Genomic DNA, 15549 nt, shown 5'->3' on the forward strand with positions numbered 1-15549 from the left:
TGCTTTTGCAGTTTTCTGCATTTTTCATTCCTGTCATTACACAGGAAACTCTTAACAGCTTAGATCGAGTATTTTAATACTTATGACTTTAGTACCCATGTGAAAACATCCGTATGTTGGCTATTTTATTTTTATATTCTCCAATAAATTGTGGTCAGTTCATGTGCATAAGAAATATAACGTAAATTAAAACCAAATCTACATTTTTATGGTTTATTTTAGAATTTAAAACCAAGTTTAGGCAGCATATTCCCCTTTTCAGAATTACTAACAATGTACTTACAAAATACCCAAGCAATTAATGATAGAATTCACTATCTGCTGATATATTTAACATGCCCCTTAATTTATCAGAAAATAAATTAAGACTCATTCTATCTGGGTGCGATACGCTCCCACTTGCTTTTTAATAATGCTCACGCTTATACACACTTGAACATACAAATTCACAAAAACACTGTTTTGTTGTACCATTATTAATATGCATGATTTTTATTTAGAAACTTCACTGGTCTATCTTTAAACCCTATCTTTACGAGTATTACATCACTTAATCATTGTTGACTCTGACTGACATGTTTCTGTAAAAAAAAAAAAATAGATATAAATGGACCAATGTAATGTTTTATATTTATTTAGATATTTGTACAAATAAAATTTGAACACCTGGTTATACCTTAACTTATAAACCATATAAATACAATAATAATTTCAAAAACACAACATGGATGTTTGTTTTTGAAAAAATTCATCGCCATCCCACGAAACGATGCTATACACCTTGCATCCCAATATCTTTTAGCAACTAATTTAAAATCTTAAGTCCGTTACGATACAGATTATTTTGAGTTGCCTGGATTCTTGTTTTGGGGAGTCTGAAACCTTCACCTGCCCTCGTAAAATAGCGATGAAATTAGCTATTAGGCTGAACTTCACAAAACATGTATTCGGGCAACAATTTATGATTTAATTTAAATATTTACACTAAAGTATTTAAAATTACTCTTTGCTATACCGAAAGCATGTATGAAAGTGTGAAAGTAACGTCAGCATACGTTGAATTTTTGTATATCTTCCACATCTCAATACTGTCCTCTTTTCCCTACTCTTTCTGCATGACATTATATTGATTTTCAGTGCTCAGAAAGAGAACACTGGAACAATAATTGAAATCCGGCAAAAAAATTGCTTTGAGAATTAGATTACTTGTATTTAAACTGAGATTTTTTTTAATTCTATTTAAAAATCTTGCCTTTTTAGAAATAATATCTCTGTAAGTCTATTTTATGAGATACAGTTACCCTAAGTCAACGTGGTGTAAAAACAAACGTTTAAATCTTTATATTATCTTTCAATAATCATCATAATTCCCTTTGCGCATTTAATGGTGCATAGGGCGCTGCGTCGGTACCCCAATCGCAGTGTATGTTGATTATTTTCACTTTTTATACTTCTTCTATTCAGGAAACATACAATACAATTTCATAGTTTACTGTATACAATTATCTGAGTAATTCTAAAAGTATTTAAATAAAATAAAAATAGGCTCAGAGTAATAAAAAAGTATTCTTTTTAATTTAAAGATACAATATAAATAGAAGATATCAATCTAAAGGTAGTTAAAAAAATAACATTATTTTATTTACAGGTATAATACATTGAATTACATTCTAAAGAGTTACAACAACTCAATTCGAGACAAAAAAATACACTCATATTGAGAACAACAAAGAAACTAATCAAATTTAGCACCTTTTAGCACCTTTATTTAATGGTAAGATGATCAGTCTCAAGCTTCAGATGCCACTCCATGGACTATGAAATATTCTAGTGTAAAAACACCTTTTTAAATAAATATTTCATGTCAACCATGTCGGGAATCGAACCCGAAACTTCTTGCATGGTAGGCAAACGCGCTGACCACTACACCGCAAGGCCGATAATATCATTAAATTATCATTCTTAATTATAGCAATGTACTTTTTTGTAATATTATAATTTGCTTTGTTTTTTTTTTAGAAGTTTCATTCACAGAAACATATCTCTTTTTTTATTTAAACAATTTTATTTTTGCGGTGCTGAGAGCATTTTCATGTTAGATTTTTTCCCACCGTTATTTAAGGTTTGCCGTAGTGTTTTTGGAATCGCTGTATAAAGATCTTTATGACATTTGATACAACATTTCTAGAGGTAAACAAACCAATGCCCCGATTACAATGGGAAGTTAACAGAGTTATCTTCGACTGTCTATAAAGAAAAACCGATATTTGTGTACGAAAATGAGAATATTTTCATGAACATTTTAAGTATAATCGCCGGTAACCTAAAGTTGGACATGTTTAGAAGAAAAAATCTACGAATTTCACACAGAAAACTTAATTTTACTTTGTAGCTTAAATTAAAGGTAAATGTAACTTCCCATTGCAATAGGGTTCGAATTTGTTATTTTAAAAATATTTACAAGTTTTGAAAATTACCCGAGAAGGCTAATTTTTTACCCAAATAAAAATGCTCTGAAATATGGGCATCTTATAATTAATTTCGAATTAACCGGACAAAGCTGATGGTAAAAATATATTTGACTGCATTTTTTATACATATAAGGGCGGGTATAATGCCTTAGGGCAATTCATACCTACCTACTTAAAATGTTTGATGTATGATATTGAAATTCAATTCCTACTTTGATTACTTAAATTATTTTCATTAATGGACCATTTATACTATCAACAACTTGTTTATTATTTTTTTGTCTTATGTAAAGAAAATGATTAATTAACTTTCCTTATGAAGTTTTAAAATATACTCAGATTTACAGTAATCCAGACATTATCCGGATATGCATGAATCCGAATAATTGGATTAACCATTCAATTGAGTCAATTTTTTGAAAGTAAACGTATAATTTACACAATGAATTAAAATCTAATAGAAAAACTTACTTAAACATGTCCAGCAAAGTTAATTGCTGTGACGAAGAAACTCGTTTACCCTTTTTTATTTGTTATTATAACGTATCCTTTATTTTTTTTATTTCCTGATTACTATCCGGATATTTGGCAATCCGGATGGCTAGTGTTCGGATAAACGGAGTTCTTCTGTATTAATTTTGCGAATCTTTATTGTTTTACTTTTTAAGGGATTTTTACAGCTATTACACGACAATGAGTAGAAATGTGTTAACAACACTAGAGCCAATTTAAAAAAATCCGCTGTTAATATAATATTTATTCATTTTATTTTTGCACCACAACAGGCCAGGGGGCCCAATTACCGTGGTGAATTACATCACAGAACACCCGGGCTTGAGAAAAATCACATTTAATTTTTGTGTTCTCGCCGGGAATCGAACCCGGAACCTTCCGTCTGTGAGTCAATCGTCTTGACCATTACACCACGGAGGCCGCCAATATTGTATTATATAGAAGGAGAGAGTTTACATTTCTCTAGACCAAAGCAACAGTGAGATAACCTCTAAGTTACCGATTTTGAGATACACATGCAGATATGTTAATAACTTAAATAAATTAATGTTTTCAAATAATAAAATATTGAAGTTAGATAGTAAACCTATGTATGTGAGAATATACTATTCATAATCTTCTTTAAATAATTGAATTCCGTCAGACCCTTCGCACACCTTAAAGTCCGATCATCTGAGAATAGGTTCTTCAGAGATATCTCACTGTTGCTTCGGGCTAGCGATATTTGTTTGTGTATGTTTACGCTTTCAGCTCGTACTTTACTTCATCCCTCTTTTTAATGCTTGTTATTATTGATCACTTTTTAACGATTGTTTTTTTTCTTTTGCAGGTGAGTAAACTCCGTAATTAATTATCTCCGCGTTATTTGTAAGTACTCCCCTCATTATTTTTAACTTTCTGGCTCGCTAACGTATTTCTTTGGATGTCTTTGTTGTTCGCAACAATCGCTTTGATATTTTCGTTTGTTCGAGGAACCGTGTATGTTTTTCGTGCAAGTTCTACGCCCTCTCACTAACGCCTTCGTACTAGGAACAGCAACGGATAATGACAAATTCTGCACGGCTCGTTTGGGACATGTAATTATTTTTATCGTTAATTGTATCGACCTTGATATCAATATAAAACGTTTATCACATTTGTCTTTAGTTCGTTTTATGCGAACACGTTTTTTTCCCCCCGAATTTACATCTTTTTTATCGATCATAATTTTTGTATTAATTAAAGCGGCATTTGCTTTATAAAATTCTTAATTTTTTTTTTATTTGTAATCAATCACGATTTGATTGTTTTATTATGTGGTTCGATTTTTTTCATACGCTGTTTTGACATTCCTTTACCAGTAAGTATAAGACTTTACACGCCTTGTATGTTTATACCGATTAATGTATTATATGTTGGCAATAAGCTTTTGAAGGTATCTGGTCATACTTGGAATATCACCTAATTAATATGCAGTTTGCGAAATACTCGACCTTTTACATAAAATTGGAATTTCTACATTTCTTCGTTCTGGTAGACGTCACCTACCGAGATTTCACTACCAAAGCAGGAGGACTTCGGCTCATTTTGCTTCTTATATAAATGCCGTAACAAATGTGTTTCCTTAGACGACTTAGACCGAAGCAATTATTCATATGTCGCAAGCTCGCGTTGATTTTTAACGCAATGTGCGAAGTACAAAACGGCACTTGTGCCTTTGTTTGTAGCGTGAAATTGTAAATTCCCTATAACGCTGCTACGATTAGCATTGTGCACGAGATGTTGTAATTTCTTTCGATGCAATGTGGGCAGACGAACACCGCCTAACACTGAACGCCTGGCGTAGCAATCCCCCACACCACCCACTCTGTTATCGTCCCGCCTGTCGCTGCTGTGGGCTGTGGGCCGCGAGCCGCTGGCGCAGATCAGCTGTGGTCAAGCCACACATGATCGTTACTAACTATAAATATGATATAATCGGCCTGATTAGACATTACAGAAAAAACTAATCAAACCAGTAACTGGACCCTTATTGCAAAACGTGTTTCAGGTGAATGAAACGAACCTCTCGAAGACCCGAATCAGCGAGCGAACGAAGGATAGTTTGAAAATTGCGGAACTAAAAATTCAGATGGCAAAATAACTAGATCGTTCTTGTTGATCATAAAAACACATTTTATTATGTTAATTAAATAGTAGACATAATTTGCATTGCTTATTTGACCATTTGAGGATAATGAATGCGCCCACCCGTTTCCCGAAACCTTTCATAAAGACTAGTGTCTTTATAATAAAATTAACTCGTGTCTTTCTTCAGTTTCGCATATTCACTATCGAACTAATTTTAGCCATTACCAATTTAATAAACTGCCCGATGAACTAAAAAACGAAAAGGCGATTACTAAATCTAAAAGTGTGTAACAATTAAAACCTATCACTTGAATCTTTTTGATAGTGATAGTTATTAATATAATTTCTATAAATAGTGTATAATACAGAGATTTTATTTTAATCTTTATTTATATAATTCCTCTGTACGTCTGATGTCACTGAACTCCTCAGCGGCTTAACCGATTTACGTGCGGTTTCCAGAAAAATACAGATCTTTGCGCTGTGCGTGTTCGTAGATATTAAAATCTTCAATCGAATGTGTAAAAAAGAAGTAATGAGCATAAATGTCGTTATAATTTGATCTAATTAATTTTACTATGTATTTTTATTGTTATTTATTGTGGCTTGACACTGGCATAGCCTAAAAAGCCTTAATAAGTTCATAAATATTTAATTTTGTTATTTTGATTTTTACACATAATAAATAAATAAATTCATCGATCTACCAGGGTTGCATTTGAGGAGAATGCATTTACAAAAAATGGAAAGATGTTGTTTTTTTATGTATGAAAAAAGTTTGTTTTTGAGTGTTTACAAACAGCATTTGTTTTTTTGTGAATCTCAATCGGGATTTTTTCTTAAATTTCTTATAATTTCTACCCATTTATTTATTTTTGGTAATACCAAAATAATATTAAATTCTATACATTAAAAAAAATCGTATTCCTACGTAAGTACACCCCTTTGTAGGTGAGAAGACCGGAGTTTGACGTTTGCAAAAAGAATGCCATATTTGAAAAAAATATTCATTTTATGTTTTGGAATTCAACCATAAACAAGTACCTAGGTACCTTATCAATGAAAAGTCTTTTGCCAACGTTCGGGCAGGACAATGTCTCTCGGGTCCGCTAGTATATTATATAATACTGTGTCTTATCTTTCTAATATTATGTTTTCATATTATTTTGGATTGTATCAACTGATATGTATTGTCACAACATTGTTTTCTTTTTGTGGACCGTCCCTAATGATTTTTTTATAACTCTTGGGAGTATAATATCTAGTTCATGCATGTTTTATTAATAATAATTAATAAATACAATTAATTGCGATAATTTCGTATTTCTTTACAATCAAACCACGAAAATAACATATAATTTAAAGAGTACGTTTTATTAGACACTTAAATTACGTTGCGTAATAAAACTTCTGAAAAAAATCATGTGTAGACCATTTATCGTCTCTTGATTCGTCCACTCTTACATTGTACTAATGACTGCATTTACTCTCGAACATATTAGTTGTCTGTTTGTTGGAATCTCCATTGACCTGTTGTTTACTTACGTTTAATCGCTTCGTTTTCGTCTACCGATGAAATGGTGCGTTTGTTGCGTTTGTTGCGTTTCTCGCTGAGCCGCCATCGACACCTCGTTCTTGGTCAGACCTGGAGTGGGCGTCATACGCCACGTGATCACCTGGCGAACGCACGCCGGCGTGTGTTGTGTTGTGCAGCCAGCAGCCAGCCTGCCTGTCAGTAGTCGATAGGAGGCCCAGTCTCTATACGCTGTGCCCGGTACTTTGTGCCACGGTAATCCGCGCGCGTGCAGACCACCGCGATAGTGAACCGATCGCCGTCGATCCCACCCGATCTTATCACCTCTATTCACCCCTTTAGTTAAGGGTTAACGCGCGAGTGATAACTAAAAAAACCTAGTGATTTTTTACCATCGGCGAATCAGTGAATTAAACGAATCAAGGCACAATACATATTGTGTTCATTAATGTAAGCGTATCGGTACGAGCGGTTACTGACTAAGTGAAACTTCTTTTTTTCAACACATTTTATGAATTATTAATAGCGATATTGTATTTTTTTTATTCCTATTCACGCTTATTTGATCAGCATTATTTCGTACGAATCGCGCGTAATATACGTGCGGGTGTTATGTCAATAAAATCTACGACTTCAGATGAAAGAACTGTCATCCAGGCGCGTCGGCGAATCATATCTATGTGTCGATTTAGTCGCCGAAAAGGTTGAAAAACCAATAATTTCTGAATAAAGTTTATGTGCATGCATGTCATACACCCGTAAATTTATCAAATTTATAAATTTGCTATAATGGACATAGACTATTGTGACAAGTAAATACAGTTTTTGCTACCATTCGTGTTTGCAATATGGTCCATGAGGATGAGTGAGAAGATCCGATAAAGGCCCTACATATCATTTGCCAAACTCGCAGTGAATGTAGTTGAATACAGTATACCTAAAATATTTCATATGTTACCAAACAATATTAAAAATACTGAGTTAAATACAGGAGTTCGACGTTTGCTCAAATTATGGCCGTTAGAAAAAAGTTTTTTGTATTAGTGATAGTTTTTAATTTTTCAAAATGTAATCTGTAATTGTTTTTCAAGTAAAATTATTGTTAATGTAGGTTAAGTGTAAATAATCGATGTAATTTATAAGAACCTGCTGACGAGTTGTATGTATGCAACTCAGCAGGACTTTAATTTAAAAATATTTTGTAAATATTTTTGAAAAAATAAATATAAAAAAAATAAAAAAAAGTTAAATTCAATTCAAATCTCAATAAATTAAATTGGTAATTTTAAAAGAGTAAAACGCGTATTGACATAAAACACGGGTTTTTTGAATGAGTGAAACCGCTAGGAAGACCCACGGTCTTTTAAACGGTTTTGAGCATGTGGAAGAATGTACTTTCAATGTAATCATAAATAAAGCACTTTAAAAAAAACTTGAATTTTTCGCGGTTTCCCGCAACAAATGCTTAGAATATTTATTTATGTTTTATTGAGTCGTTTCATAACATCTTAATAACTAATAAATATAAACGTATAACAACATCACAATTTTTTATCAAAATTTCTTAAGAACATATTTTGAGTTCATTAACGGGAGCGTAAGCTGTCACTGACTAAACTGTTTGTTTTACCTGTTTTATCGGCACGAATTTGTATTTTTATTTGCATAAAAACTGTTGTTTTGTGTATAAATAATATTTTAATTGCACTCTACATATATGATTACGTCATTTCTTACGTACTTAATCGCAATTACTATTACTTGCATTGTATATCCGTCGATTTCGAGAAATTGAAATACGTTATGGTCAAATCATTTTGTTATTACAATGCATCAATTACATTTCCTCGTTCGGCAATTATTTCAGCTTTTAAAACGATTCACAATCAAACTGTTTCGTATTATTAGTTTTTAAAGATAATGTACAAACGTAGTCTTGTCCGACAGGTGACCTTTTGAGATTGACAATTCACATTATCGCAAACCTGTTCAGCACAACCCAAACTATTATGAATATTATTCGCATAATATATTTTTTTAAACACTTATCATTTACGTATTACTTGCCCAGAATGTTAAACACAATACACTCGTAAATGTTCTGCTTTAATGAAATACTCGTAGCTTTGTTTAATAATGAAATAGCACTTAGATGAATAACACGGTTTGGAATTTGTTAGAATGAAATGAGTTTTGTTTTTATTTTATTATTTAATTGTCATTGCATTATGTAGTAATTTTTTTTAAAATTCACATACGAGTTTTATAGGTTTGAGTTGTTTGATATAATTTATGTTTATTTTTTACAATCGGTATAATATTTAAAGATAAGTGATTTTCAGAACATCGTACTTTGTGTACTGTTGTAATAGGTACCCTACAAATTATTGGGCGCGAAAAACAGCAATTAAAATACAATCTAAATATATTGTATCTGCCTAAAATGTGTTTTTTTATTAAACATTAATACGATTATTCAAAACCCGCAACAATTTAAATTTTAAATTATATTTTGTAAGATTTTTTCGTGTATTTAAAAATGATGAGGCGATGTCTGCCATTCGTTTTTAGCGTTACATACTCCAGTATTTATTATACACAAATGTTGTAAATGTATTCAAAATACCACACACGGTAGTGTGGTAAAACATAACATGGCTATTTACTTGGTTAAACTTAACGCGGTTCCTGGTAGCATTACCGAATAACTGAGTGATTTATTTCAATGTAGTTCATTGCTATTCCGTTCACATTATATGATTTGTGAACTAGCGTGTCATAAGCAGTCTTATAAACATAATATTATATCTTGTATACATTCTGGCACTACGTAGACAGATATGTAGATACTAACTATGAACTATGACTGGATACTATCGCATACATATAATATGTTTATGGCCCTAGTTTTTGAACGGATGTGTGTCTAAACAGGCCGATACCAGTCACCAGTCAGACATTCCTAGATGAGATGCCGGTTTTCTGTATTTTTATCTTATCGTAAAACTACGTTGTTTTTACAAATTACAGCGTGCTCTTGCTTTGAACTGCCACACCCTCACGCCTTCGTTTATAATCTTATTTTTCCCCGCGACACCCGAAATTAACTTTTAGTAATTGATTTTCAGCTTCCTTGTAAAATTTTCATGCATAACTCAAACAACTGGCGAAATGTCTGAAATTTTACTGAAGTACCGAGTATATTCATTAAAATTTTTAGAAATTCGTCAAGTCAACTTATTTTGCTGTCACTTCTTACTGGCGTGATACCTCGAATTTTAATTCAAGTATCTAATATTTATTAAGGGAAATTCGATCGCGTACATGATTAAATATGTCCGTTTGCACTTCATTCCCAATAATTCCAACGCAACGCTTTATATGCTAATTGATCTCAAACTTGTAAATATAATTTATGAGCGATTTTAAAATAATGTAATGATCTTACTGTTTTGTATGGTAGCTAGGTAGCTACAGTACATTAAAACAAATCCAATGCTGCATAGAAATTGTATGCGGTGGACTTACGAACGTATTTTTTTCTTCATAATATATTCACAATATTGTGAGTTGTTATCAATGACGTTTCGAGTTAGATTATACATCCATACACTGCTCACTACACACTACACAGATGTTAGTTATTTGGTCTACGCGTCGGACTTGTGACAGACGTCTTCTCGTATATCATTTTCAGAGGTAGTTTTTATTCGGAGATATCGTATATCGCGTTTGTTTCGAACGTATGCCCGTGGCATTTTGGTTCCTCCAACTCTCTACCTCTACAATGTACGAGTTCGTATTTTTTATTATATATTTGAAGGTCACTATTTGTTTCAATCCTCGTTTCAGTTTGTGAAGTGAATACTGAAATCCGACCCGTGTCGGTTATCCAGCTAGGGTGTTCTAGTTAAGTGTTTCTAGCTATCTTGTGATGTGTCGCAAGTTGTGCCATATTTGAAGCGAGCGTCTCGACTCTCGACTGCGTGCCGTAGTTTGATGTGCCGATCCCTCCGTGGCCCGCTACCATGGGTGTGGACTTTGATCAGCAGAACAGAATCCCTACCAGCACTCTCCAGGAGCTGAGAGGTATTCTCATGTCGTCACTCTCCAGGGAGAACCTCGGCATGCTGGACTCTCCGCCAGAACCCAGGAGAAGAAAAGTTCGATTTGAAGATAACGGTGAGTTGGCAGGGATTTTCTCCGAGGTATTACTCAGATGAAGCGTAATTACACTAATTATATATTTTTCTTTTCCGAATTTTACACCTTACCCCGGGTATAAGAGCACTTGAAGATTGAGTGATTATTATTATGGATAAGTATAGCGCCATTTTCCTAATGATTTTTCAAGGGCGCTTTTAAAAAATTGTTTATATGGTACAAAATCTCTCCTGGTTGTCACAATCAGGCTTGGTTTTTCGGTTTTTAAAAAGAATATTTACAATTCTTAATTCATTCTACAAGTCAATCTTTTCCAAACATATTATTGAATCTATAATTTTTTTGTTAACGTTCTTTACGTAATAACGTCTGTTTGGTGTGTGAGTAATATGACTTATTTTACTTACGTCTCCAGTCTATACAAATATTATTTACATGAAAATAATACAAGATGTATAGGAAATTGATAAAATAATCGACCTCGAAAATTTGAAAGGTTTCATCATAATTATCACTCGAAATGACAGTCAAACATCTTTTTATTTTCCGGATACCATATTTCAGCTTAACATACTTGAAAATATGAATAAAATGTATATCATGGCCGCTGGACACACAATTATAGGAATATATAAAAACAAACCACGGTTTTTTGTACTTCGTGTGTGAAGTTTACTGTATGAAATGCAGTTTACAGTTTACACTTTACAGAGCTCTTTTATTATGATTTTATTGCATGACTTCTCTACTATTCCCACGGAAATTCACAAAGTTACGCGGAAACGTAACCCGCGTATTCTCCATCTCCAGGACGCCTGGCTGCAATTCATTTTCGCTCGCGTAACGCAATTAGCTACCGAGGTCCGTTAATTCTAACATTCCTTATCTTACACTTTCTCCTCGTTGCGTCCACTTCCGGAAGATTCCTCGCTTTCGGTTCAGTGTCCACACCGCAATATCCCACGGAAGGTTACCACTTGCCACTTATGCCGACATAAATAAATCGACCGAGATAAAAATGCCGGATGAATGAAAACGATGATTCCTCCGGATTACAGTTGCAGTTCTGCATTGTCTAAGCGCAGACTTAACGTCGTTACGTGTGGACTTTCGTCTACTGCACAATCCGCGATGCGTTTAATCGCATGCGTTATTATTTTAATTAATTACAGTAATTCGCTTTTAATTTATCAAAGTGAGCGATCTTAATGGCCCTTTCTTCTTGGTTAGCATTTTCCCACTTTGCGGGCAGCCGTCACGACTGTATTCACAAGAGAATCTACTGCACTTACGCATGATAACCATAATTTTATTCACTTTCTGTTTCCATTCTTTTTTGTTTTATCGACACAGATCCACTAACGAGAATTTTTCGCATTTCGTAATGTCGCATTTTGTATATCGTACGCAACTTATTGCGGCAGAATAGAATAAGAGAAATTATCGTTTTTGTTGCCTACAATAAAGCTAACAGAAATGAAGACTGAAATAAAATATTGACCAAATATTCGTGCATTCTTTTTATTAAAAATTCGTTAAAATACTTCAGCACGGATTGATGTTTTCACACTTTCAAAATCAATTTGTCTTACCCGTCTCTTGTTAAAGTAAACAGTATGTTATGTATTGAAGCCACGCGACCTTGCTCAACGTCCTTTGATAACCTTGTTCGTCACAACTACCTATTTCTTATTCTGCCAATAGCAAAACGAATACACCATTTAATTAATGCACCCACGTCACCGTTCAATGTAGAGATACGTATCCAATAGTATATTTTAAGGAAAATAAAATCTGCGAGTTAGAATTGATACTGTGCATATAATGTGACTCTAATATACATGAATGTTCTGTCTATTTAATACTTCCCGTTTTCCTTGACCATTTGGAATCAATACTTCTTGATGAATTATCTAACTACTATTTTATTTTATTTTATTTCTTGATAGAATATTTTAGCCCGTTTGCCAATAATCTGAAATCCTGGTATGTACAACCAGTGTTTTCGGGAAAAAAATCGTTTGTTAATTGAGAGATTTTTAATTTTATTTTTAAAATTCTAGTGTACTCCGAAGTTACTTTAATCCTTCATTTACCGAGTGTTTTTCTTGAAACAATATGAGTGTACTTAGTAGCAATGTGCTTTCACTGTAAATCCAGGCTTCTTTTATTTTGAGTTTTCTTTTCATACACTCTGCTTATTATTCAGTGGTGCCTTTTCATCCGAATACCGAGGCTGACTGTAAACCCTTTGTATCAGCTTTATAATAAAATCATTGTTTATGAAGTGTTTTAATGAGACCCTTAAATTAAGCAAAGTGTGTATGTATACCTTCCAATTACGAACTTCTTTCGCTAACTCTTGTGTATAAACAATGCCTGCTAATAGTCTAATTTTTTAATTCCGTATTTTTGTCAACGTGCAGTCTGTGCATGTTCGCGTTCTTGTGATATAGGTTCCTACGCAATTTTGTACTTGGTAGCTTTTTTAAATAACTGCTAGAAAACGGGAATCATGTTGTGGTAAAGTAAAAATCGAATCTCCAACGGGAGCACATCCGTCTCGATTGATAGGTTTTTTTTTGTAATATGTTATTTTTGATACTGACATAAGCTACGTTGTGAATGAGACGCTGGAAATAGGAAGAACGCGTTGTGAGTAGCTCGTAAATCTATTCATTATCTAAGAAGGCTCTAAAGGTCAAATAGGCATGCAAGAGAAATCCATTCATATGAATCAGATTGTCCTTCAAACACATTTAATACGTAAACACCTGTTACAAGCCGTGTTTTAAAATTCTCAAGGCATTGTTACTTCGTGTAACCATTGAAGTGGGTGGTATCAAAATAATTAATATTCAAATTGCTTCACGGAAGACATAATGGTTAAATTATTAGTTATGACTTAAATCAGAGATAAACATTTTATTTTTCAGAATATTTTCCTAACTGATATGCGCTTTTACTGTTCCTGCAATTTCCAACATCAATTTTCTCGTTAATTTGTTCATCTTCCTTCCAATTTTAAAATAAAATATTTTCAATGGAATCCGAAGGTTATGATGGTAATGCTAATCGAAGAGTCATATTTGTCATTCGTTTTAAAGCCTTTAAAAACCTGTATTTTCCTATACGTCCTTCATGTAGGCCAACCAGTCAGTATCAGGGGTTTTAACGTAATATTTATTTTCAAACTCTCAAAAGTAATTTTTATAATTCATTACGATTTCTATGGCTGTTGCGCGTTTAATTGTTTAGAATATATACTTTTTAATCTAAAAAACTGATGTGTATCCGGCTCGAAGGACCACAAAATAACTGTGGACTAGTTAACTGTATTATTTTAACCCTAATCGCTAATCGTCTTTGCTATGAATAACACATCTAAATACATACGCTAACAAAATCATCATCATTTTGTACTGGAGCATATGGCGTCCACAAACAGCCGCCAGACCTCTCCAGGTTATTAACTCCTCTGTATCCCCCAAGTCTTGCGCGCGTCCCGCAGTTTAGATATGAACTGCCGAGGAACTGTCAGTAGTGGACATTCATGATATCGGGAACCTGATGTATAAATACTCCACAGTCATTTTTTTACATATCTTTTATTGAGAAGAAATTTTGTTAAATAAGATTTCGCGTTTACATCGCAAGTTCTCTTATTTGTATCCATTATGCGGTTTATCATCTTCTAATTTAACGACCTTCGGTTGATCGATAAAGCTTATCAAAACATTCCTTAATATTATTATCACACGCGTTATCATTCAAATGAATGTTTACATTCGTGAAAGTTGGGTTAAGCATAATCATTTGCTTAGAAACGTAGCGATTTACATGTATGGTATGATTCACTTTACATGTATAGTTTGTAGTAAAATTAGACTCGATGGGTGTATCGCAAATATAACCTTTGATATTGATATATTATGAGCTCAACTATGTATAATATTACAACCCACAAACTCAAATACGTAATATAAGTTTGTCGGGATCATATTTAAAACATTAGTATACCTACTACTCATTATTATTTTGTGTTAATATTCGGAGAGAAAAAAACTTCACCGGCAAGCTACGACTGAAATGGCCGTTTACTCGATGGTTATGATATGTTAAGCTCACTCTTATTTATCGACTAAAATGTATTTCGCGAACACATGTTTGCTTTATCAGTGATCCAAATATTTTATCAAAAACGTTAGTTCTTATTAATGAAATCATGCAACATTTGAGGCGTTAAGTCAAATGCAAATATATGTATTTTCAAATATTTTGAAAAACTATTTATTTTATTACGTTTTTGTTTCTTTGTATTTTTCGTTGAAATTCCCTGTCCGCGACAGCGTACAGTAAGATCATGTCTATATCTGGCTCGCGATGACATCACATCTTGTTGTTCCTAAAAAGGCGCATCAGGGCGGAGGTCGACCACGGTAAATATCTTTGCCATTTTATCGAATTTTTTTTTTATCAATATTAATCAATTTACGCGCCGCGTATTGAGAAATAATAGTATTGTGTTTCTCGGCACTTACAATCAACTATCAAGTTATGTTGGCGCGGCGGTTCTATTATGGATTGGTAAATATTCACTTTTTAGTTCACGTCACTGTACAACCATAATGAACTTAGTACTTATTTACGGTACATAGTTGATCAATTGTACATATTGTATTCGCACAACACGATTATAGCATTCTTTGATCATTGCGTTGTTTTCCTATTTGATGCCGTAATTAATTTTATTTCGAT

General features: G+C 33.2%; 1 protein-coding gene across 7 annotated transcripts in view; it reads left to right on the plus strand.

Moving 5' to 3' along the window:
* The first annotated feature begins 6827 nt into the window (after window positions 1–6827).
* LOC148283593 (uncharacterized) overlaps window positions 6828–15549 on the plus strand; it is a 123706-nt gene continuing 114984 nt past the window's right edge. For 3 of the 7 annotated variants that reach the window (XM_088243583.1, XM_088243584.1, XM_088243589.1), the window contains exon 1: window positions 10513–10809. In XM_088243583.1, coding sequence (XP_088099709.1) covers window positions 10656–10809 — 154 coding nt within the window. In that variant the 5' untranslated portion in view covers window positions 10513–10655. Of the gene's footprint in view, window positions 7111–10271; window positions 10810–15549 lie in introns of those variants that run through there. The other 4 variants (XM_088243581.1, XM_088243582.1, XM_088243586.1 and 1 more) reach the window with 4 other exon arrangements.

This window comes from Micrasema longulum, unplaced genomic scaffold (genome assembly GCF_059751315.1).
Source record: "Micrasema longulum isolate JH-2025_06_02 unplaced genomic scaffold, ASM5975131v1 h1tg000218l, whole genome shotgun sequence".
NCBI classification, from domain to species: Eukaryota; Metazoa; Arthropoda; class Insecta; order Trichoptera; family Brachycentridae; genus Micrasema; species Micrasema longulum.